This window comes from Syngnathus leptorhynchus, chromosome 1, assembly GCF_054491065.1.
Source record: "Syngnathus leptorhynchus isolate UIUO chromosome 1, UIUO_Slep, whole genome shotgun sequence".
Classification (NCBI taxonomy): domain Eukaryota; kingdom Metazoa; phylum Chordata; class Actinopteri; order Syngnathiformes; family Syngnathidae; genus Syngnathus; species Syngnathus leptorhynchus.
In genome coordinates, this window is record NC_141195.1 from 15,480,811 (window position 1) to 15,501,506 (window position 20,696).

General features: G+C 44.6%; 3 protein-coding genes across 6 annotated transcripts; 1 reads left to right on the top strand and 2 right to left on the bottom strand.

Moving 5' to 3' along the window:
* Positions 1–270: 270 nt before the first annotated feature.
* On the bottom strand, positions 271–4,295 carry stradb (STE20 related adaptor beta). Of its 2 annotated transcripts, none has more exons than XM_085929249.1 (13): positions 4,009–4,295; positions 3,735–3,823; positions 3,564–3,630; positions 3,383–3,463; positions 3,192–3,291; positions 2,902–3,023; positions 2,713–2,821; positions 2,509–2,632; positions 2,246–2,417; positions 2,071–2,175; positions 1,646–1,908; positions 1,528–1,570; positions 271–1,350 (listed from the first exon to the last, which is right to left on the bottom strand). In XM_085929249.1, the coding sequence occupies exons 3-13, from the start codon at positions 3,573–3,575 to the stop codon at positions 1,186–1,188; spliced, it is 1,296 nt and encodes a 431-aa protein (XP_085785375.1). In that variant the 5' UTR covers positions 3,576–3,630; positions 3,735–3,823; positions 4,009–4,295; the 3' UTR covers positions 271–1,185. The 2 variants fall into 2 exon arrangements, with proteins under 2 accessions (XP_085785375.1, XP_085785364.1); XM_085929238.1 differs by having other exon boundaries at positions 3,735–3,831.
* Positions 4,199–16,027, top strand: trak2 (trafficking protein, kinesin binding 2). 3 transcript variants are annotated; one of them, XM_085929194.1, is made up of 16 exons: positions 4,199–4,361; positions 5,742–5,873; positions 5,981–6,172; positions 7,654–7,713; positions 8,494–8,570; positions 8,658–8,774; positions 8,886–9,101; positions 9,172–9,250; positions 9,700–9,830; positions 9,935–10,009; positions 10,093–10,230; positions 10,304–10,383; positions 10,580–10,720; positions 10,786–11,519; positions 11,810–11,909; positions 12,312–16,027. In XM_085929194.1, exons 1-16 carry the CDS (start codon positions 4,199–4,201, stop codon positions 13,021–13,023), a joined length of 3,147 nt encoding a protein of 1,048 aa, XP_085785320.1. In that variant the 3' UTR covers positions 13,024–16,027. The 3 variants fall into 3 exon arrangements, with proteins under 3 accessions (XP_085785320.1, XP_085785329.1, XP_085785337.1); XM_085929203.1 differs by lacking the exon at positions 7,654–7,713 and having other exon boundaries at positions 4,256–4,361; positions 12,312–16,025; XM_085929211.1 differs by lacking the exons at positions 4,199–4,361; positions 5,742–5,873; positions 7,654–7,713 and adding an exon at positions 7,469–7,509 and having other exon boundaries at positions 6,090–6,172; positions 12,312–16,025.
* Positions 13,874–20,468, bottom strand: trim25l (tripartite motif containing 25, like). The gene is made up of 16 exons (XM_085929224.1): positions 19,813–20,468; positions 19,248–19,343; positions 18,472–18,705; positions 18,225–18,384; positions 18,006–18,038; positions 17,881–17,913; positions 17,759–17,809; positions 17,622–17,675; positions 17,497–17,538; positions 17,363–17,422; positions 16,847–17,014; positions 16,652–16,732; positions 16,532–16,567; positions 16,388–16,456; positions 15,592–15,657; positions 13,874–15,334 (listed from the first exon to the last, which is right to left on the bottom strand). Exons 1-16 carry the CDS (start codon positions 20,413–20,415, stop codon positions 14,760–14,762), a joined length of 2,361 nt encoding a protein of 786 aa, XP_085785350.1. The 5' UTR covers positions 20,416–20,468; the 3' UTR covers positions 13,874–14,759.
* Between the last annotated feature and the right edge of the window lie 228 nt (positions 20,469–20,696).

Below are 20,696 nucleotides of genomic sequence, written 5' to 3' on the forward strand. Positions count from 1 at the left end.
ATGTAAAATGTTTTATTTTTGAAATTGTTCATTTTGCCTACCAGATCAATTTTGTAGAATATAATTAATATATAATATAGAGCCCTTGGTGAAAATAATGATATCAAAGAATAGATAAATTGTGTAAATCTAAGGAAAAGAAACAAAAGCACATCACAGACTTGTCACTCGTGTTACTTTCTGTCCTGTTTTTGAAATGAGAATATTTTCAGTGGTCCAATAGTCCTTGGAATGAAAGACAACATTAACACTTTGATTTTTGAGTTTGTATTTATATTTACACTTGCATTGAACACAATACTTTTCATCTTTCACACTGTTGCTTCTTCTTTCCATATTTGACATCAAACAGTAAATAGTTAAGACACAACGCACAAGAAACAAACCTACTTGCATATTGGTTTAATACTTCTAATTGGCTAACTCATTTTTGATATGTAGTTAACATCACAGTGCACTTAGTCACAGTTACACAGAGGTCTCCGTGTGAAGCCAGTCGAGCTTCGTTGCTCACTCTTTGGCCACACTTCTTCTTTGGCTGCTGATCAGGGCAGAAAATGGTGCTTGTCACTTAGCTACTTGTCATAAATATTACACACAACATAGAGGTCACTTCTACTGAGCGAGATGCGGCTTTTGCTCCATTTTTGTACACGGCGCCTTTTGTTAAAAGGCCATTACTCAAACGAGGTAGGACACCTCCATCTTTTAATCACTTCAACGACTCTGAATTTGAATTTCCCGTGATCGTTGAGTGATTCGAAAAGATAAAACATGGAGGATAATAATGAGGAGCCGTCGAGTCGACTGGTATTAATTAAGATGGTTGATTCCCTTTTGAAGTTTTATTCGGCAGGGGAGAGCTTTCATTATGAATATAAAAAGTCTACAGATCCATGTTCAAATGCTTGGTTATTGCAATATAAAAAAAAAAAATAAGACCACGATAAGGCAACGTTTTCCACCATTATATCTGACCTATAACTTCTACAACTCAAGTAAGGAAAAAAAAAAAAAAGGCATTTGAACAGGAGTGCAGTGTTTCAGTGACATCATCAGCATCTCACTGCTTTCACAACAAAAGGACTATTTCTTAGATACAGTATGGAGGATGTAACAAACAGTATCTTTTCGGTTCTTTTAACACAGCAGATGAGTGGTTCTTTTCAAACGACACAAGTTCTTTTATGAGAAATCCCAGGTGGCCTCAGCACAGACGCCCGTCTTTGCAGTTTGAGCGTGGCAGGATGGGGTGGGAGGACAGCAGGATAAGAGCGCCACTTGAGAGCTTGTGAGTGGCACGGCTGGGTACACAAGGCTGAGGAACGAGTCTCTGGTGTGCTTCTTCACCTGTACAGTCACAACATCTCCACTTAAAGATACCGGAAGGAACAACGTTTTCTGTTCTGGGCTTTCCCCAAGCTTAGACCAAAACATTTACGCAAAGACATTTGCACAGATTCATGTGTTGATTGAAAAAAATGAATTGGCTATGACATCACCATTGTGTGGAAAAAAGAAACCTACCTGTTTGAAGAAGGTGTGGGTCATGAGGGCAGAAGCTGACGGTCTGAAATGAGCATAAAGAAATTAATTAAGGCAAGGTGATGGACTCCTCATTGATTTTCGATGGATGGGGAAAGACCTGGACTCAGGCTGCTGCTGCAGGCACATTTGCACCAAATTGTGCAAAGTGGCAGAGTGATTTTTCGGTCCGGGACTTCGAGGTCCTTCCGTGGCGGGCGGAGGGGCGCCGGTGCTGTGAGTCGCGCTTCCGGTGGCTGCGCTCTCTCCCATGCCGGAGTCCACCCCGGACCGAGACGCCTTTAACCCGCCCAGCTCGCCGAGTGGGAAGAGAGGGGTGTTGGGCAGGCAGTGGTGCAGACCGCGTAGCTTCAGGAGCAGAGTCTAAAGGCCACACATTGCCCAGCATTAGACTAGACTGTTCTTTTCACGCTTTCCCTAAAACCTTTAGGATTAGGTACCCTGTTGTGTTGTTTTGTCAAATTTAGAAGATATTCATTTTCATTTTACAGGGACTTTTCAAGTACTTTTGTCATCGCTGTTTACCTGAGTTGGTGCCATGTCCTGGAAAGGCACCCTACCGCTCACCAACTCGCAGGCGGCAATTCCCAAACTGTAGATATCAGACTTGACTCCATAACCACGGAGATCCTACCGAGGGACACGGCAACTGGGAATAAATAATGTCGCACGCCCGTCGTGCGGTACGGCGAGAACTGACCTGTTGGAGCAGTTCGGGGCTTAGCCAAGGCAGCAGGGCGGGACTGTGGTGGGGCATGTCGAACACCACCCTCATCCTCTTGCCTTCACGCATCATGCTGTAAACGCCGTGCAGTCCCGACAGGTAGACGCGGCCTTCTTCTGACAACAGGATGTGACTGGCCTTCACACCCCTGATGTTAACAATGATGTCAACTTTGGATTTTCCTTTCATGTGGTTTTACCGGATAGATGACGCTAACTTAACCTTTCATCGAAAAGTACCTGTGGACATAGCCCATGCGATGCAGATACTCCAAGGCTTGCAACACACCATACAGCAGATACGCTATTAAGGACTCGCTCATTCCGTCTGGGAAATATGTCCTCATTAGAAAGTGTGCGGAGCCTGTGAGCCACAAGTCAGGATAGACAAGTTCAAAGCACAGATGTCTCAAACCGGGAGCTTTTGGATCAGGACTGACTGACCGTAGGCCATGAGCGGCGTGAGAACCCACAGTTGGCAGCAAGAACTGAAGACGAGTCGGAACGTCAGTAGGTTTTGGTGACGGATCCGCCTGGACAGGAAAACCTCATTCTGGAGGGACGGAAGAGTAAATCCAACATTAAGAACATCCAAAAACGATCACCCAAAGTCTAACGTGGACTGGGTCTCACCAGGAGCAGTAGCAGCTCTTCCTCTGTGCACTCATCCAGGTTTGTTTGTTTTATGGCCACCAGTTGCCCGGTTGGAGTGTGGCGCGCCATGTGGACCTGGCTCAGGTTGTTGAAGCCCCACCCTGTCACACACATACACGACCAACGCATCACAACTTTGACACGTTATGACAGCCACTGCTATGTCAAGTGACGTTAACTTTTGCCTTGGCAGAATTAATGTTGTATATCAACAACGTCTGTCTAACATCGTCGTGATCGTATTTTGAACCGAGCGCCACTTCTCTCACCCAGCTCAACGAGGAACTGGTAATGGGCAGGCTCCGCCGACAATGCTGAGATGTCGTCGCTGCGTCCCACTGTCACATTTTGAGGGGTGCTCCCTGAGCCCTGCAGTAAAGCACATCATTCCACCACAGTTCAGAGGTCAACAAGTCTTAACGTACATCAAGCGTCTCTGTCTGTCCGGTGCTATACTGACCAAGAGATGCTGACTGGTGTCCTCATAGCACTCCTCTATGTCCATGGGCTGGACCTGAGTGTGGGAGATGCAGGAGCAGTCCTGGTGAACGAAAAACAGGAAGGCAAACACAGGTGAGACACCCCGCACCGGTGGAGAGTGAGCAATTGGGCTAGATGGATGCAGCCATCTCAAGTCTTACCAAGAAAGACATTGAGTCTTTGAGGTGCCACTCAATTCACAGGTTTTGGCATTTGTCCACCCCAGAGCTGCAGAAGACAGTTGTTGACACACACTGTTAAGTTAAGCAGGCAGAACGCATCCAGACACTCAGCTATCACTCTACTTGAGTATCTTGAAGGGATCGGCTTACCTGAATGTATCAGCTGACCTGGAGGAACCCGCCAAGATGGTCAACTCTGTAGCTCGGTAAAACTGCTACATAGGTGGATACATTCAAGTCTGTAGCCCTGAAGGATCAATTTTATCACATGGGATAACAACCTTTGACTCACAGAAAAAATAACAATACCACTCGCTGGACTTTGACTTCTTTGTTGCACGATTTTTTTGTTATCGGACGAAACTGTCCAGTTTTTGGGATGCCTTATCATGAATACATTTCCCTAATAAAAATTCTCCCTTACCTTGTCCTCACAGCAGTGGGTCTTTGTCGTATTTACGTCAAATACTGCGTAGAACATGTGTTTTTACGAACACATTTTCAAATTACATCGATCACGTCTTGACCAAGTTATATACGATCAACATTTTTCGCACGAATGGGGGTATATTGCGCAATACTTGTAATTGAACACAGATGACCGTCGCGTAGTGATGACATCATGGTATGCGCTGTCGCAGTTTAATGTCGCATGCACTGCTCCTCCCCCACTTCCTCTCTTGGTGTTTGGCATTTCTTGTCGAGAGCGACGGCGACGTTCCTGGCAATCTCTCGGTACCCGTCATTCCTCATGTCGCAGAATCATATCGACAAAGGGTAAGGCTGCGTTTAAATCATATATTAGAGATCGAGCATGGACTTATTCTTTTTACTTATTACTTATTTTCGTGCGTACAAATGAATCTGTCATCATCGCCCGTCCAAGCAAAAACGATTTCTAATGCATAAAAACGACAAATGCATATGTTTGAATGGAAGGGAGATTAACAGTTTAGTATGCATCAACTCACCCAACTGTAACATTGGTACCGAATTGCAATGTGTTAGCGGTGACAGTGGCTAACGAAGGGCTAGCATCATTGTGTTTTAATAGTTTCGTATCGTATTTCACATTCATGGTCACCTGTTAGGTTGTATGCGCCGCACTGGTCTAATGATTATATAGTTATTATTATCTATTTGTTAGAGTCAAGTAAATGAGTTTTTGTTATTTCTGAGATGACTTGATTGTGGGTTCCCCGAGTTCCGCCTCCTACGCAAATTCAAATAGATACTTCATTAAACCCCCATGAGAAATTCCAGCCCAAGGAGAAATGTTAGTTTTGATTACAACCCAAATTGCAAACATCGTGAAAATCTGATGAAAATGGCTGCAATTTAAGCAAATGTCTGTTTGAATGTGACTCATGGGATGACTAAGACACTCGATCGCCCAACATCATCACTAGCTCTTTTAAACGGGACAAGAAGAAAGCTCAATATTGTTTATTGGACTAAAGTTGCTCAAATGACCTTTAACTTTATGGTATTGCTAAGAATGTATTTATTTTTGTGAAGACATGATTATGTTACTGATTTTTCAATCATATCAACAAATCAAATAATAAAACAACCAAGTCTCTGCAAGTGTTTCCAGTTTCAACATTCCTAGAAATTTACATCTCCATTTCAACATTCCTAAGAATTTACATCCGATCACTGATGAGCTCTTTTTAGAATTGGCCTGCAGGTTACTCCTGTCCTTGGTAGCAACCCAGTTCCCATGGGCAACATGATGATGACCCCTGGTCTAGAGATTGTGCCAAAACTAATATGCCCTGAGGTTTCTTGTTTGTGCAGCTATTCATTAGATTGACAGATGTAATCGATGGGTCACAACAGTATAGTCCTTCAAAACATGGCTGCAGGATTTGTAGTATGCGTCACATCTGCCAAACACTTTCAGGCACCCTTCTCTTATGTAAGCCGGAGAAAGGCTTTTCCCAAGGATTTGCAATCTCTCACTTTCTCTCTGTCTGTCTCTCATCCGCGCACAGACACGTGTTCATGTGCGTGTGTGAGTGTGTCTGGCCACAAGGTCAATGTTGCTTTGCACGTATTCTTTAGGAAGGGCATCTTTTTTTTTTTTTAACAAAATATCGCTTTAGTTGTAATGTCATGATTTCACGTTAGAAGTAACAACAACTCTTTTTGCAGATAACGGTGTGAGGCCATCATCCATCACACTTGGGTCAGGATGTGATGTGACCTCGCACCACCCTCCTCTTCCTAACATGTTTGAAGTCAAACCGCGAGCCGTGGAGAAGAAGGAGTCTAGCACCGAGACAGGTGCGCATGTGGTAGAATTTTGTATCATTCACCTCCATCTACGGGTCTGGAGCGCCAAGTTACTATTATTGACATCATATCCTGACATCATGTCTTGTAACACACAGACGAGGGCCTGGGGAGCAGCAGCAGGAACCACGGCTCCAGCTCAGTGGGTTCCTGTTCAGTGGAATCGGGGTCGTTCTACTTGTCAGACAGCCAAGACTGGGTGCTTTCTCCGAGCTGCTCTCCAGATGAAGTCCCCGCCCAGCACACCGCAATCTCCCCCATGCTGGCGGAGGAGACGTTCCGCTACATGGGTAAGCGTGTCTGCATTTTAAAATCTTTTGGTGTCAGATAGAAATGAATGCACAAAACACAAGGACTTATTCAAAACAATCACATGTGAAATCATCTTTGCCCACTGATATGAAAAGAAATGGCATTAATCTGTTCTATAATTCGAAAAGAAATCCGACAAAAATATAAAGTATTTGACTTTTTAAGAACATATAGTCACAGTTGTGCTGTGTGTGTACATGCTTAAAAAATGTTGCGTGAACTGTCCTGAATGTATTTCTGCGTAACCCCGGCAAGCAGATGCAACTAAAAATAGATCCTGCTTTAAACACTATATTAGGGATTTGTGTGCATGTGTGTGTTTGTGTCCACTCAACTGGACACGTGAGGGTTCTCGTTTCACTCAATGTGCATCCCCTTTAATTCCAATCACGGCAATTACACCGGATCTGACTCAGTCTGCACATGGGTGTCACATGTTGGCTTTAACATTATCCACTTTTACACTTTAAAGCCATTCTTCTTTTCAGTCTTTTTTTGTTTTTGTTTGGTCACACAGAGTGGGGAGACAAAGTTGTAGTCTGGCTTTGGAGGCAGTATCAGGACAATGCCTGTCGTCTGTTTCAACATGAGGCACATTTCCATCATTTTTGACAAATATGCTTCCTCGTGACAACATTTTCTTAAGAAGTAACAAACTTTCTTCAGTGACAATATTGTTTCGGACTAGACAGGTACAGATTGAGTTAATGGTTACTGTAGCATGTCGGGCTGCAACAATTAATTAAACTACTTTTAAAAAAAATCTAAGCAAAAGTTTCCTAAGGATAATTTTGCTACATGGACTAATGTTACAGCACTCGCTCATACACAAACTGCCTTTTAAAACCATACACACTCCAAGTCACAGATACCACATCAGAACAGGACGATGGCGACTCCAAGTGGACAAAAAAAAAATGACGCGCACCCCACATGCACCTTGTCAATGCAAAACAAATGTTTATCCAATCTGTCAATTAATCAATGGGATAATCTTTAAAAGCTTGATTCTTACAAATATTTGATAGGAGAAGGAATGTAATCATATATAAGTCAGATTGTTGTTGCGCTGAGCTTGGTTGCGGTTCAGTGTTTTTCCATCCATAGGTCAGAGTTCACCTTGGATTACAGCACCATCTGTTTTGCTTGAAAAACGCCTCGCTGTACTTTGGAGATATGTCGTTCTTTACATGAATATGAAGCACACATGTTCAATAAGATGGTCTATTGGTCTTCCGACCTATTGAATAGATTTGCATCTTGTTTTCAAACAGGTAAAAGGCAGCACGGCGCACAGCTGGTGACGCACACTCAGGTGCTCGATGTAGATCGACGTGTAGCACTAACATGTTAACTGGATTCATGAAGTTTCCGCTTCCCCTCTGTATTTCCTCTTTGCTCTGCTTCAATGTTTTTAGCATTCTTCTCTCTTTTTTTTGTCCCCTTCTTTTCTCACTAGCATATCTCTCTTTGGACAACCCCTCTCACTCCCAATCTGCCTCCCACAACTTCTCCCAAGGTATCTTTCTTGACTAACTTGATTCGCGTTAGCGTGAGGTGTAGTAGTAGGGGACTTTGGCGTGGCTTTCACATCTGCTTTTCACGTGCTTCTCAATTTTCTTTTCAAAAGTTGTCAAATCAGTCTGGTGCTGTAATCGTTCTGTGTAACGTGTCACAAGATGACCACCAGCAACTACTACTCTACACGTACATGGCCATGTTTTAGAAGCAAGCCTTCTATGAGTGGCTATTTGAAAGAATTGCCTTTCTTGATAATGAGAGTGTAAATGACCAAAGTGCCATGTGTGCCCGTCTCAAAGTGTGATTGAATGATTATGATTTCTAGCTGCATTTTGCTGCCAAATGACATTTGGGCAACTCAAGCCTTGGCCATTCCAACATCAAATCACTCTGCACACAACAACACAGCAAACTAACAACTGTATGACACATATTCAAATTTGAAATAGTGTGGTAAAAGTAATTCTATGAAATGTTATCGCTGTTTATCAGTAACTTAAAACATTGGGTGTGTACAGTCCAATTTGACCAAATACACTGTATAGAGAATGGATTTGAGGTCAGTGAGGTCGACAATGGAGATCATTTTTTTGGCAATGGGCTAATTCATGTTGCTTGTGGTCAAACCTTTCTTAAGAGCTGACATGTTACACAAGTGTGTCTGTTAGTTCTTGTCAGATGTTCCGAATGCATACATAATGCATGCACCTTGCTATATGATACTATGTCAGTGCCATTTGTTTAGATGTTCCTCCAAATGATTCCAATGTATTGTCAGTCCTCAGTTCTGATCGTGCGGAGCAGATGACCAAGACGTACAATGACATCGAAGTGGTCACTCACCTACTGGCTGAGGTTGGCATCGTGCCGTCGTTTTGATTCCCACTCACGTCCGCGTCGGATCAGTCCCTTGATCCGGTGTCTTTTGTTATCACCGCCCAGCGCGACAGAGATCTGGAGCTGGCGGCTCGGATCGGGCAGTCTCTTCTGCAGAGGAACCACCTGCTGCAAGAGCGTAATGAAGCTGTGGAGGAGCAGCTAGCACAGACCCTGGACCAGGTAGTTTGAAGTTAAATGTTTCAGCAGATTCAGTTAAAATTTCATTTTGATATCCTTGTATTTCAAAATAATGTGATGTGAAGTCACTCACTAACCGTGCTCCATGACCAGGTTCACCAGCTGCAGCATGAGCTCGGTAAGAAGGACGAGTTGCTGCGCATGGTGGCCAACGCCTCGGAGGAGTGCGAGGCAGACTCCAGCGTATCGACCCCGCCGAAGCAGCCTCAGTTAGCCGGTGGAAATGCCGCTGCCGCGCTCAGCCAACTGGAGTCGATGCAGTGTAAGCTGCAGGAACTCGAGGAGGAGAACTTGGCTCTGAGGTCTGAGGTTGGTGGCAAATCAGGACTTGAGTGTTCATGTGGAGTTGGGCAAGCATTAACATTGCAACTTATCCTAGGCCTGCCAGCTGAAGAGGGACACCATCACCTATGAGGAGAAGGAACAAAAACTTGTGAGCGACTGCGTCAAGGAGCTCCGTGAGTCATCTTGATCTGATTTGGGGGATATTATAGAAATTAATAGTGGCTTTGAAAAATGAATGAACATTGAAAACTCGAAACATTCTACCCACTGATTAGAACTGTAGCCAAGCAAGTTATGATGTTGTTCTGTAAGTTTCTTCCACTCAGTACTATAGATATCTGCTAAAGGTTCGACCATTATTTCTCTTAACAAGTAGACCATTCCCATTTTTAGAAAAATAAAATTGAACCTCAACTAAAAATACATTTAGTCCTCACAACGTCATGTTTATTTATATTTTATTCATTTACATCTCACATCATGTTTTTTAATCTTATAATTTAATCTTATTTTGGAAAAGTGTTTTTCCATTGCCCGCATCGTCAAAATAAAACTCACAATATGACATTATGAAGACAACAGCGGCGTTTCAGTTCCTGTGTTTTGGGCTCGCTCACCTCAGGTCAGTCCAACAGCCAGATGGTGTCTATGACTGACGAACTGTCCCAGAAGAACGAGGAGCTGGTCAGACACCAGGAAGAGATTGCTCAGTTGCTCTCGCAAATTGTAGAACTGCAACATCGGGTGAAGGAGGTAAGGAACCAGGTTTCAATTTGATTGTTTGTTCATCTCTAATTCACACTGTTGCTTTGCTAGCTCAACCAGCAGTCATTAACATTGTCACTATTATCATTAAGCTGGCTTTGGAGAAAGAGGAGCTGAGGATCCACTTACAGGCTTCCAAGGAGGCCCAGAGACAACTCACGGCAGAGGTAGGCACCGTGCCACGTGAAGGCACAGACACCTTCACTGATCCTTTCACTGAGCGGCAAATCGAAATTCTATGCCGACGTAGTTGAACGAGCTGGCCGAGAGGAACGCCGAGTGTGTCGAAATGCTCCACGAGTCCCAAGAGGAGATCAGGGAGCTTCGCAACAAGAACACTCCCCCTTCTGGCATGCGACGGCATCTCTCCTATGGCCTCTACCCGATGGTGAGAGGGCATCTCTTTGAAGAACACGCGGATCTCATTAACATTATGCTCATGAGGGGGTGTGCATGCGCAGGATTCGCTGGCTGCAGAGATTGAAGGCACCATGAGAAGAGAATTGTGTGTTGAAGAAGAAAGTGCATGTCAGGACCAAAGGTATGATGGCCACTGTAAAAATGTGGTCCAAAATATTCCACATTTCAGTGGGTAGTAGTAATTCCTTTAGAAATTGTGCCTGAAAAGCAACTTGGTGTTGCTTAAGTTAAAAAATAGCAAACCGCAAGTGAACTCACGATAACAACGCGATTGTGTCAATGCTAACGTGTCATCACCAATGGACTTTCCACTCCAGGGTTTCCCAGAAGCGAGTCTTCCACACAGTGCGTTCCATCAACGCTTCAACGTCCCGGCCCCATTCGGCAACCCCGCCAATTCCCGGTTCCGGACGCAACTCTTTGGTGATGACCGCACAGCCCTTCACTTCTTCTCAGGGGTAAGACACAAGTCGATCAAATCAAGCAGGATGGATTTTGAGTGATTTTACTTTCGTGTTTGAAGCGATGAAGTGCCAACGGGCCAGCCGGGCTACCCGGGTGGGAATGACCTCACGAAAGCACTGCACCGCCTGTCGCTTCGAAGGCAGAACTTCTTGTCGGAGCACCAGTTCTTCAAGGCGGAGCGGGAGAAAAAGCTGCAAGGCCTGGCTGGGGCGGAGGCTCACGATGCAGGAAGCGGCTGCAGCTCACCAATGGGCAGTGCGTTCTCCTCCTTTTCCAATCTGTCGGACATCTCTATCGGCTCCAACGTCTTCAGGACCTTCCTGCCAGAGAAGCTTCAGATTGTCAAGCCCATGGAAGGCTCACTGACACTCCATCATTGGCAGCAGCTTGCCAAACCTCACTTGGCCACCATCCTGGACCCGCACCCTGGCGTCGTCACCAAGGGTTTCCGGCCGCTTGCCCAGGATGCCGTTTACCGCTTGAATGACATGGAGGAAGATGAAGCCGGTGAAGCACATCGAGACGAGGAGGCTGGCGTCATGGAGAAAGGCGCAACCGAGCGGGGTAAAGAGGAAGATGAGGAAGAAGGTGGCATTGTCTTCAAAGTGCGCTGCTCATCTACACCAGAGGAGAAGAAAGATAGAAAGCTTTCCAACCCGCCCCTTCCTGCCGCTCCTCTCTCACCATCCCGGCCGCCGGCCTCCACTGCGGTCGCCGAGACATCCTACACATTGTCTCAGTCTGCTCCGAATGTTTCCACAACGACCGTCCAATCCAGCACATCTGTCTCAGGTAAACATCATCATGCAGATCGATCATCATAAATTTATTATACAGATGTATGTGTTTTTATTTCTACATTTTATAGAATCATTCACTATTCGCTCGTTGGCCAGGTCCACATAACCGATGAATAACGCTGCCTCACTGTTTATGTAATCAGCCAATTTTAAGAAGATAAATGAATGCAAAACGTTTTACAGGACTCTTGACAATGTAAATGCATGGCCGGCTGGATTACAGAATCAATCCCAGTAGTGAAGATGTGCATTGGATTTCATTTCGGTTTTGTTTGTGCGCAGTCCGAAATCCAGTCAAGTGTCAGAGCTCCACTTTCTCCACCTACACTTTCACCACCTGCCGCATCCTACACCCTTGTGATGTCACACAAGTCACTGCAAGGTCAGTCTTTCTTTTCCATGTACACAATTTTATTGAATACATCTAATGATACTTTTCAAAGGTAGACCCCAAATCTCTTGATGTTTTGAACAGATCATTTTTCCAAACAGACTGAGGTTACACGCTACTCTGTGTGGAAATAATTGTTATCCAATTGCTTGATGAAGCATTAGGACAGGGGGTTTATTACATTTAATGAACATAGAAGACCGGCTGCTTGCGTAGTAGTCGCCACTTCTAAAGGGATAGACAGACTGGGAACCAAACTCAGCCCAAGCGATTAAAGCATGTTAGTTAGATCATCATAATAAGACCATCATCTCCTAAAGAGGAACATTTGAATGTTTATCAAACGATGTCACACTGAAATGGCCTATAAGAGGTTTTTTTTTTACTGTGTAGTTCACAGTCCTCTGTCAATGGCAACACGCCCAGCTCCATGAGGACGGGACCCAGTACCCCCCTGACTCCCTGCCGACTCAGCCTGGGAGACTTCTTTCCCACCCGGCGTCCCCCCGTGGCCGCCAGCGGTTTGGCCAAGTTAGTCCTGGAGAGAGGCATCTCTGCACAAGTCTCCACAGAAACCCCCCCGTCATGTGCCAGATCAACGCCCCCCAAGCCACTACTCCGCCTTCTCCCGGGCACACCCCCCAACTCGCCGTCGCACTCACCTGGATCCGAGTGCCACCAGCGCTCGGCTGATAATTTCCTGGCATCAAGGCCGGCCGAGTTGTTTCTGCGAGATGTATATGGCTTGAACCTAGGCCGCTCCCCGCATCCTGACCTACCCAGCCCCTCTCGAGAGAACTCCGCCCGTGGGCCATCGCCGCTTAACGTCGGCCTTCTGGAGAGGCTGCGTCAGATGGGATTTAGCAAGGTCCCCCAGGCGTCCGCCACCTTCGTGTCGGCGGGTGGCGGGAGCCTCTTGGATGGTCTGAGGCGCAACCAGAGCCTTCCGGCGATGATCGGCGCACGGGCGGGAAAGCCGACAAGTCAGCCCTTGCCTCCCCCTCACCCCACTTCCCTGGCGCTCCCACCACCAGCTTGGGGAAACCTCAAACAAAGATGCACAAAAGCCACCTCGAATACCCCACCACGTTCAGGTGAATCTTAAAGCGCATCATTTTCCTTATGATCCACCTTATGTTGCCTGATTTTAACCGCCCCTGCGTCCCCCACCCTCTTTTTTGGACTTGATTTTAAAGCACAACAGATTTGAACTGAGTTTTTAATTACCAGCTACCTTTTGGCCATGATTCTATTTATTAAGGCCTTAGTTTTTGTCTCAGAGGGTTTGTGATACCTTGTCAAAAGGCTCTGGATGTTTTGTAAAGGGACCCGATATACCACCTGGACTTAAGTATCAGGACGCCATGTATCGATACGGCGTAACTTTCATGAGAAAAGAAGGTTTTGCGGATGTGAAAGAGAAGGTGTTTCAGGGTGTGACACTTTTAGAAATGAAAGTCTCTGTATGTTCATTCATGTTTGAGTCCAGACTTATTACAAGGGCTTCTTCAATCGTGGCCTCAATATAAATTTAGGAATTCTAGTAGAGGGTGTCCCCTAAAATATCCATTTCAAATATGATTGTCTGAGCAACTACACATACACTAGACAAACAAAAGGTTCATCGGGGGAAATAATAAACACGTCTCATTTGCATGAGAATTGTCTGTTATTAGACCACGTGAAAAATACTTAGGTCTCCATGTGCTATCTTAATGACCATTTTTAAGTCATATTGTTACTGGAGTAGAGTAGTGGGCCGAACAAGGAGGTTGTATTCCTTAAAATGTATCAAACATTGTAAGCCAGTATAACATTTGGTTTCAAAGTGATTTTTTTTTCCCCTGATGTACCTACCACAAGAGGAAGCCAACGCACCTCAATTTACAATCACTGTATTAAACTGCCAAATGATAGTGGAACCTTTTTAGGGACACCCTGTGTATTGACAGGGATAGAAGAGAAGAGGATTTCATTTGAGTCTTTCCCCATGTCTGGCGTCATATTGTAACATTTCCCAATGGACGAAAGTCCCCGCTCCAACGTTTTTGGATGCCTATATGACATTCTTGCGTCCAGGTACCAGCATGTTTATGGAACCTGGTTAAAGGTCTGAACCAGACCAGATGACTTGGGTATTGTGTGTGGTGAATTCAAATTCTTTTTAAATTATAAGCGGCCTTATGTAGAAAGCAGAAGTGTTGCTCTCTTGCCTTGTCGCCACTCTGTGTATATTATTTGCATGTTTTGTTTTTCAGTCTGTCCAGACTTCCATTGAGTCACTGCACTATGCTGTTTCTATTTAAAGTTTGTTTTTCCTACACTCACCTATCGATGAAAAAGATTCCAGTCACCTTGACGACGAATATTATGCGTTCTCCTTTTTTTTTTTTTTTTTTTGTTCAGATCTGGAAGATTACCAAAAGCATGCCATTCTTTTATTTATTTTATTTTTTAATGTAATGACTTTCATGTATTTTACCTCACCATTTTTTTAACCCACATGAAATGTTGGTGTGTTTGTAAGACTGAAGGTAGATGGTTTATCGCTAAGATTTATCATACCTGGATGTCACTTGGCTACAGCTAATCCTGGCCAAAGGTTCTGTAAGCAACAGCTGTTAATTATTTGCCCCCATTTTCTAATAAAGCGACGGAAAAAAAAAAAAAAATGTTCATATGTGATTGATGGAAAGATTCACACTGATGAATGTAATGTGAAAAAGAGAAGGCAATCGGCAAATGGTAACTTTATACAAAATAATCCAATACAAGGGTGTGTAATAATGACACCCCTGTCGTGCTCAACAGGATATAAAACAAATTCTTAGGTATAGACATTCACATGGGACACAGCTTGATGCTGTCAGAAGTGGAGCTGAATTGTCCACGTGCAAAGTCCAAACCCACTCCGACTCCGCTGCCCACCCCAAAGACAGCATAGAGGGGCTGGGTAAAGTTTGCCCTGAATGTGTGAAGGTGCGTCAGGCTCTCGGCCACGCCGTAGAACGCCAGCGTTCCCTCGGACAAATCCACAAAGATTCCCAGACGAGGTGAGTAGGTGACCGGGATGTCCCTCTTCTCATTGTCGTGGAGCGCTGAGCAGCAAGTGTCAGAGAGCTCCAGCGTCCACGACTGGGCGTTGTAGCCGATTCCCGACCTGGCGTCTGAGCCCTTCCTGCTCAAGGATGCGTATGTCACACCCATGGAGGAGCCTCGGCCTCGCCACTCCACCTCCCAATAGGAACGTTGCGAGTACACCGGGGTCCCGCACATGACCTGGGTCCAGCCATCAAAACGTTGAGGGGTGTCTAGATAGGCCGCCGCTTCCCCTTGCAGGGTTGCCTTGGTGTTGCCCTCGGAGAGAATCAGGCGACGGTGGGCGCTGTTTGGATCAAGGGTGAAGTTCACAGAATCTAGAGAGAGAGAGAAAAAAAAGTGTCCTTGACTTTCAGTTGCTGGTTCGTTGTCTGCACAGTCCATAAAGTGCTAATTGTCCATCTGACATACAAATGGCCTTGACTTGGACTTATTTAACATGGAGTTAAACAAAGAAATTGAAAATAAGTCTGCAAATATCACAATTCGTGCTGAAAATGTCCACACTTTTCTCCACTTGTACAATATAGATCATTTCGTGGTGGATCTATTACCAGGTACAAATGAGACTTACATTGCAAGAACTCTTCCCTTGCCCTCGGTTCTGGAGCCTGAAAGCTGGCAAGGCTGATTTCTCTTACTGATGGCAGAAAAATATAAAAGATATCAGCAAAAAATGTCCAGATGATGGTGGCCACAATTTAGCTGAACTGATTTTAGGAGTTAGTGGTACAAGCATTAATTTCTAGGTGCAAAATATTCTTTTCAAACAAATCATTATTTTATTACTTTTTCTATTCTCCGCCAATGCACGGTGGTAATGTTCACACGATGTAAAATAGTTAGCAATAATATTGAAGTTCTTGTATTTCTTCCTTCTATGATTGAAATGTAAAGTGTGCTTAACATCTATTGAATATTTTGATTTTTTTTTTTCTGTTGTCTACGTGTAACAGGGCTTTGTCAATTAAGGACATACGAAATATCTAAAAGTGTATATTTGATGATTAAGATGGATCTATTTCATCATAAATGCAACTGAAATAAATGCATAATCCATCCATCCATCCTGAACCGCTTTATCATCAAGAGAGTCGCACGGGTGTGCTCCAAGCCTTTCCCAGCTGACTGTGGCCAATAGGCAGGGCACACCCCAGCCAATCACAGGGCCCCAATAGACAAACAACCATTCACACTCATAATCACACTGAATGACAAACAAGCTCAATCAAGCTTGCAAACTCCACAGAGGACATTTGAAGGCCGAATTCAACGCCAGGCGGGCGCGCTAACCAGTCGAGCACCACCTACATAAATTCTTAATGAAATAAGAACTCATTACAGACAGATTGCTGTGTCATTTCACTCACACGCAGGGAAAGCAGGAGTGTGATTATTGACAGTGGGGGCGGGTGAGTCCAAGAACAGACCGGGGTTAACTGCAATGACAAAACAGATGGGATCTCATTCAAATGATCAAATGTGGATTCCGCCAAGATACGACTGTATCTTACCTTCCACTGGTGTTTCAGACACGGTTGGCAGCCCTCCTGTGAAAGAGGAGCGCAACGTTGCATGATTAGGTGGCAACGTTGTATCAACAACAATGAAAGGTGAAGTCTGAGGTCACGTGCCTGCCGACGCTGCGGTCGCTACAGATGTGTTGCCTCGACGGGACCGGAAAATGCTGCTGATTGATGACATGCGACTAAAAGCTGATCAGACAAGACAGGAAAAAATATGTACTTTTTGGGTCAAATTTGAGCAGTTTTGACTTTTGACACAAATCCAAATGCCATAAATATTAAGAGAACAATATGATCTTGCACCTCCGGTGGATGCTGGCGTGGGAGCAAGTGTCGGGTTCGGGCTCGCTGGTGCAGGACTGGGCGGGGTAGCAGGGACACCCTGACTCTGACTGGACCTGTTCCACAGAGATGGGGATTCTCTCCGGCTTGGAGTCGGACTGGGGCTGGGTCTGAGGTTGGCCTCCCGTGCTGTTGACAATGATAACAAAAGTCATCAAATAACGATTCAGCAGCACTTTTCTAAAATGACTTACTTAATCATGATTTTGTCACTTTAAACCCAAACTCGAAACTCCTAAACCTAACCGTTAACCCTTACCCACCTAACCCCTAACTCTGACACCAACCCTAACAATAACCCTAAGCCTAGTTTGAAACCTTAACCCTTGTTTGAAAGCAATCTATTTGTTCTTGACTGCATGGAATAGAAGCACGTAGGACCTGGGCAGGTTAGATTGACATAGAGGCTGAAATGTGATTGGACCAAAAAAACAAAAATGAAGACAACAGGCTCTTGAATAAAACTTTCAAACCTACTTGACTCTCTTTCGTCTCTGCCCCGTCTGTCCCGTGGCCTGGGTGACCTCTGCGCGACTTCTACAACAGGAAGGAGGCATGATCCATCACATTGGCTGTTCTCCTTAACGTTTTCAAATGAACAAAACGCTCACCTCGTGACGTGTCTCTGCTCCTCACATCTTGACCTCTACTGCCTGCAAGAAAGATTGTTTCCGGTTTGAATATCATGATGCACTTCTTGCCCTTTGCACACAAACACTTTGGTGAATGGCATTACCCAGTCCTCTTCTGTCAGTACTTCGCGACGTAACTGAGATACTTGGTGATGAGCCTGTGGAACCATTTGAGTATTTTTTATGTGAATTCAGATGATGACGATCTTTGAACTTGGACAGAAACAGATGAGGGTCATACCTGCCGAACGGTTGTTTGGATTCGCATTTCGTGATCCAAGGGCTGAAAATACTGGAGGAGAAAAAATGGATTGTGGTCATCGTAATGATGTTGTTGTTTTTAACATGCAGAACACAACTCACGTTTTAAGAAGCCACTTCTCCGATTACTATTGGCTGCATGAAAACAAAAAACACGTAATTAGTTCTCTCACCATGTGATTTTTATAGAGGTACAATCCTTTTACATTTAATAATTACTTTCTTACCAGCGCCCAGTGTGAATAACGTTGTCTCATTGACTGTAAATAGGGAAAACAAACATGATTAAAAAATAATAATAATCTGCAGATACGCTGGCTTCTTTTAACAGTCTAAAAACATGCATTTAAAAAAAATGCATAACTAAAATGTTAATGACTATTTTCATTTCCTTTTAAAGGTTCCAATTTTGAATCCTGTCCATAAGATGTGTGTTTGAGCCAAACCTTTTTTGGTGATATTGCCCAGCTCCAGGTTGCACATGTCCTCCACTCGTTCCCTTAGGTCTAGGATGGCGTCCCGCACAGGCTCAAAGGAAGCATCAAGGTTGACCTGCACGGCTGGAAGGTCTCCCGACTCAAGTGGACTGCACATGGTGTCATACATCTGAAAGGAATTGTGCAACTTCTGATCAATTTGGCCTTTTCTAAGGAGAGAACGCCATTTTGGCCCTGCAGTAAGTACACCTCATACCTGCAGGTAGTAGATGTGATCCTGGCATTGAGCTAGGTCCTTCATCTGAGTCTCCCTCCTCTTTAGCTCCTTGATCTCTGCCTCCAGATTATCAGTCACCTCCTGGGCTTGCTCCATCTTCTCTCGGCCGACCTCATCCAGCAACTCTTCTAACAGTTCCTGGAGTTTCTCCACCGAGTGTTGAAGCTCCAATAGCACCTTCTCTGAGTCGCTGTGAACACGGTCTGCAGAGCGCTGTAAGTGAAGCATGTAGTACGTCAAGTTTAGTAAGCCCCATCAGCTATGCTGTCATGTTGGGGGAATTTTAACTTTTACACAATGTACCGCAACATAAAAAATATTTTGCTCGGCATAAGGCATATTTTAAACATTGACACTGCACATAAATATAGAAAAGCCAAAACGATACTTTAGTAAAGATTAAATTGAAATTATACTTAAGTAAAGTTTTGAAATGTAGTGAAAGTAATTATATAAAAAAGTATTGTGCAATCCCAATATTTACAGTAAATAAATGAAATTATTTTTGTTTGGTTTGTTGGCCCCCAAAATAAGAAAGTTATTTTCGCACAATGTATGACAATAATCGTTTGTGTTCCATGAGTGAGGTTGGTTTTGAAATGCATCCTGTTTTCTCTCTATTTCTTTGAATTTGTGTTAAACACAACATTTAGCTGCCATCTAAAGGCTGAAAGTCAAATTACACCTCAATTGAACAACATTGGAAAGAAAGTCTTGCCTCCTAGCGGGAACACTATTCCTCTTTCAGATCCTACCTTCATTCCGTCCATCATCTTCTTCATGTCCTTCAGCTCCTGCTGTCTATCTTTGAGCTTCCTCTGATTTTCTGCCTGCATATCCGAAAGCCCTTTCTGCAATTGAGGAGTATAATGAATGAACAGGAATGGTGTTAGGAATATACTAAACCAGGCTGCTGACTATGCAAAAGTCCGGGACTCTCTAGTCTCATGCAATGATTCTCAAAATAAGGTCTTGAAGCCTTAGCTTGACGGCTTGCATACAATTGTTAAATTATGGTATATCGTTTTGAAATATCGTTCGCCAATGGTATGAGGAAGGGCATGCCAATAAAATAAGCATACTAAACCAGTTAGTGCACCTTCCCTTAGCTCCGCCCAACCGACAGCGCTGACATGGCTTGACGTATCATCAAATAAATCTGACATTGTATGTACAATAGGCATATAATTGATGGCTGACTTTTGCCGCATTACTCATATTCATATTAATCAGAATGCTGTGTTTTACCACAAGTAGTGGGGCCACATAAACCATAGTATTGGAAAAAAACCTTTTGGGGTTTTAATGATCCAGTCTTACCTCTTTGTCCATGCGTTCAGCCTTCGTGGACACGCTCTCGTGGCCTTTGTGCAGGTTGCTCGTGCACAGCCAACAGATGAACACCTTACATTGGCGACAGAAGAACTCCTGCAGGTACTTGTGTTGAGTGCAGATCTTCTCAGCCAAGTTCCCTGTCGGCGCAATCAGCTCGTGCTCTCTCAGGGCCTTGGTGGTCTGGTGAGGCTTCAGGTGGCTCTCACAATACGAACTCATGCACACCAGGCAGGTCTTGACCGCTGCCTTCTGCTCTCCTTTGCACAAGTCGCACTGCACAACTGAGGAGGGGAGAAGGTTTTGGGATTTTAATTTGATGCTTTTAGAGACCTCAGATCTTGGGATTCCTTTGCGGAGCTGCTCCACAGCTTCAGCCAGCATGGTGTTTCTGGAAAGCGAGGGCCGAGGGCAGAAGGTCTGACGGCACTGGGGGCAGCTGTAGATACCCTTGGGATCATCTTTGCTCCAGTAGTCCTTAATACAGGCCATGCAGTAGCTGTGCCCGCAGGGGATGGTGACCGGATCGTTCGGGAGATCCAGACACACGGGGCAGTTGAACTGCTCTTCTGTCCATAGTTTATTACTCATGGTCCAACAAGCGAATGGAAAGCGGTGGTAGACAACCAGTGAAATCAGGAGTTCCTCGCAGTCACAGGAGGAAATATCAAGTCGGTTGAAAGGGCGAGAGCAGGGAGGGGCCTGAGCCACCAGGCAGGTCGAGCGGGTACAAAGGGGTGTCGGTGGAAAAACTGCTACATAGGTGAAGGAAGCAGTAAATCCTTTCATTGTGTCTGTGAGCCAGAGAGACAAATTGTGAGATTGATGAATTAAACCACAAAAAAAATAGTATTTGGAATTCACGATTGAGC

Coding starts and splice junctions, on each gene's coding strand:
- trim25l (XM_085929224.1), bottom strand. CDS start 20,415: ATGAGTAATAAACTATGGACAGAAGAGCAGTTCAACTGCCCCGTGTGT. Junction 16,457..16,531: donor GTCTGAAACACCAGTGGAAG/GTAAGATACAGT, acceptor TTGTCATTGCAG/TTAACCCCGGTCTGTTCTTG. Junction 15,658..16,387: donor CACTCCTGCTTTCCCTGCGT/GTGAGTGAAATG, acceptor TTCTGCCATCAG/TAAGAGAAATCAGCCTTGCC.
- trak2 (XM_085929194.1), top strand. CDS start 4,199: ATGACATCATGGTATGCGCTGTCGCAGTTTAATGTCGCATGCACTGCT. Junction 4,362..5,741: donor CAGAATCATATCGACAAAGG/GTAAGGCTGCGT, acceptor CTCTTTTTGCAG/ATAACGGTGTGAGGCCATCA. Junction 9,831..9,934: donor TGCAACATCGGGTGAAGGAG/GTAAGGAACCAG, acceptor ATTATCATTAAG/CTGGCTTTGGAGAAAGAGGA.
- stradb (XM_085929249.1), bottom strand. Junction 3,024..3,191: donor CCAGTTCCTCGTTGAGCTGG/GTGAGAGAAGTG, acceptor TGTGTGTGACAG/GGTGGGGCTTCAACAACCTG. Junction 2,176..2,245: donor GCCCCGAACTGCTCCAACAG/GTCAGTTCTCGC, acceptor GTCCCTCGGTAG/GATCTCCGTGGTTATGGAGT.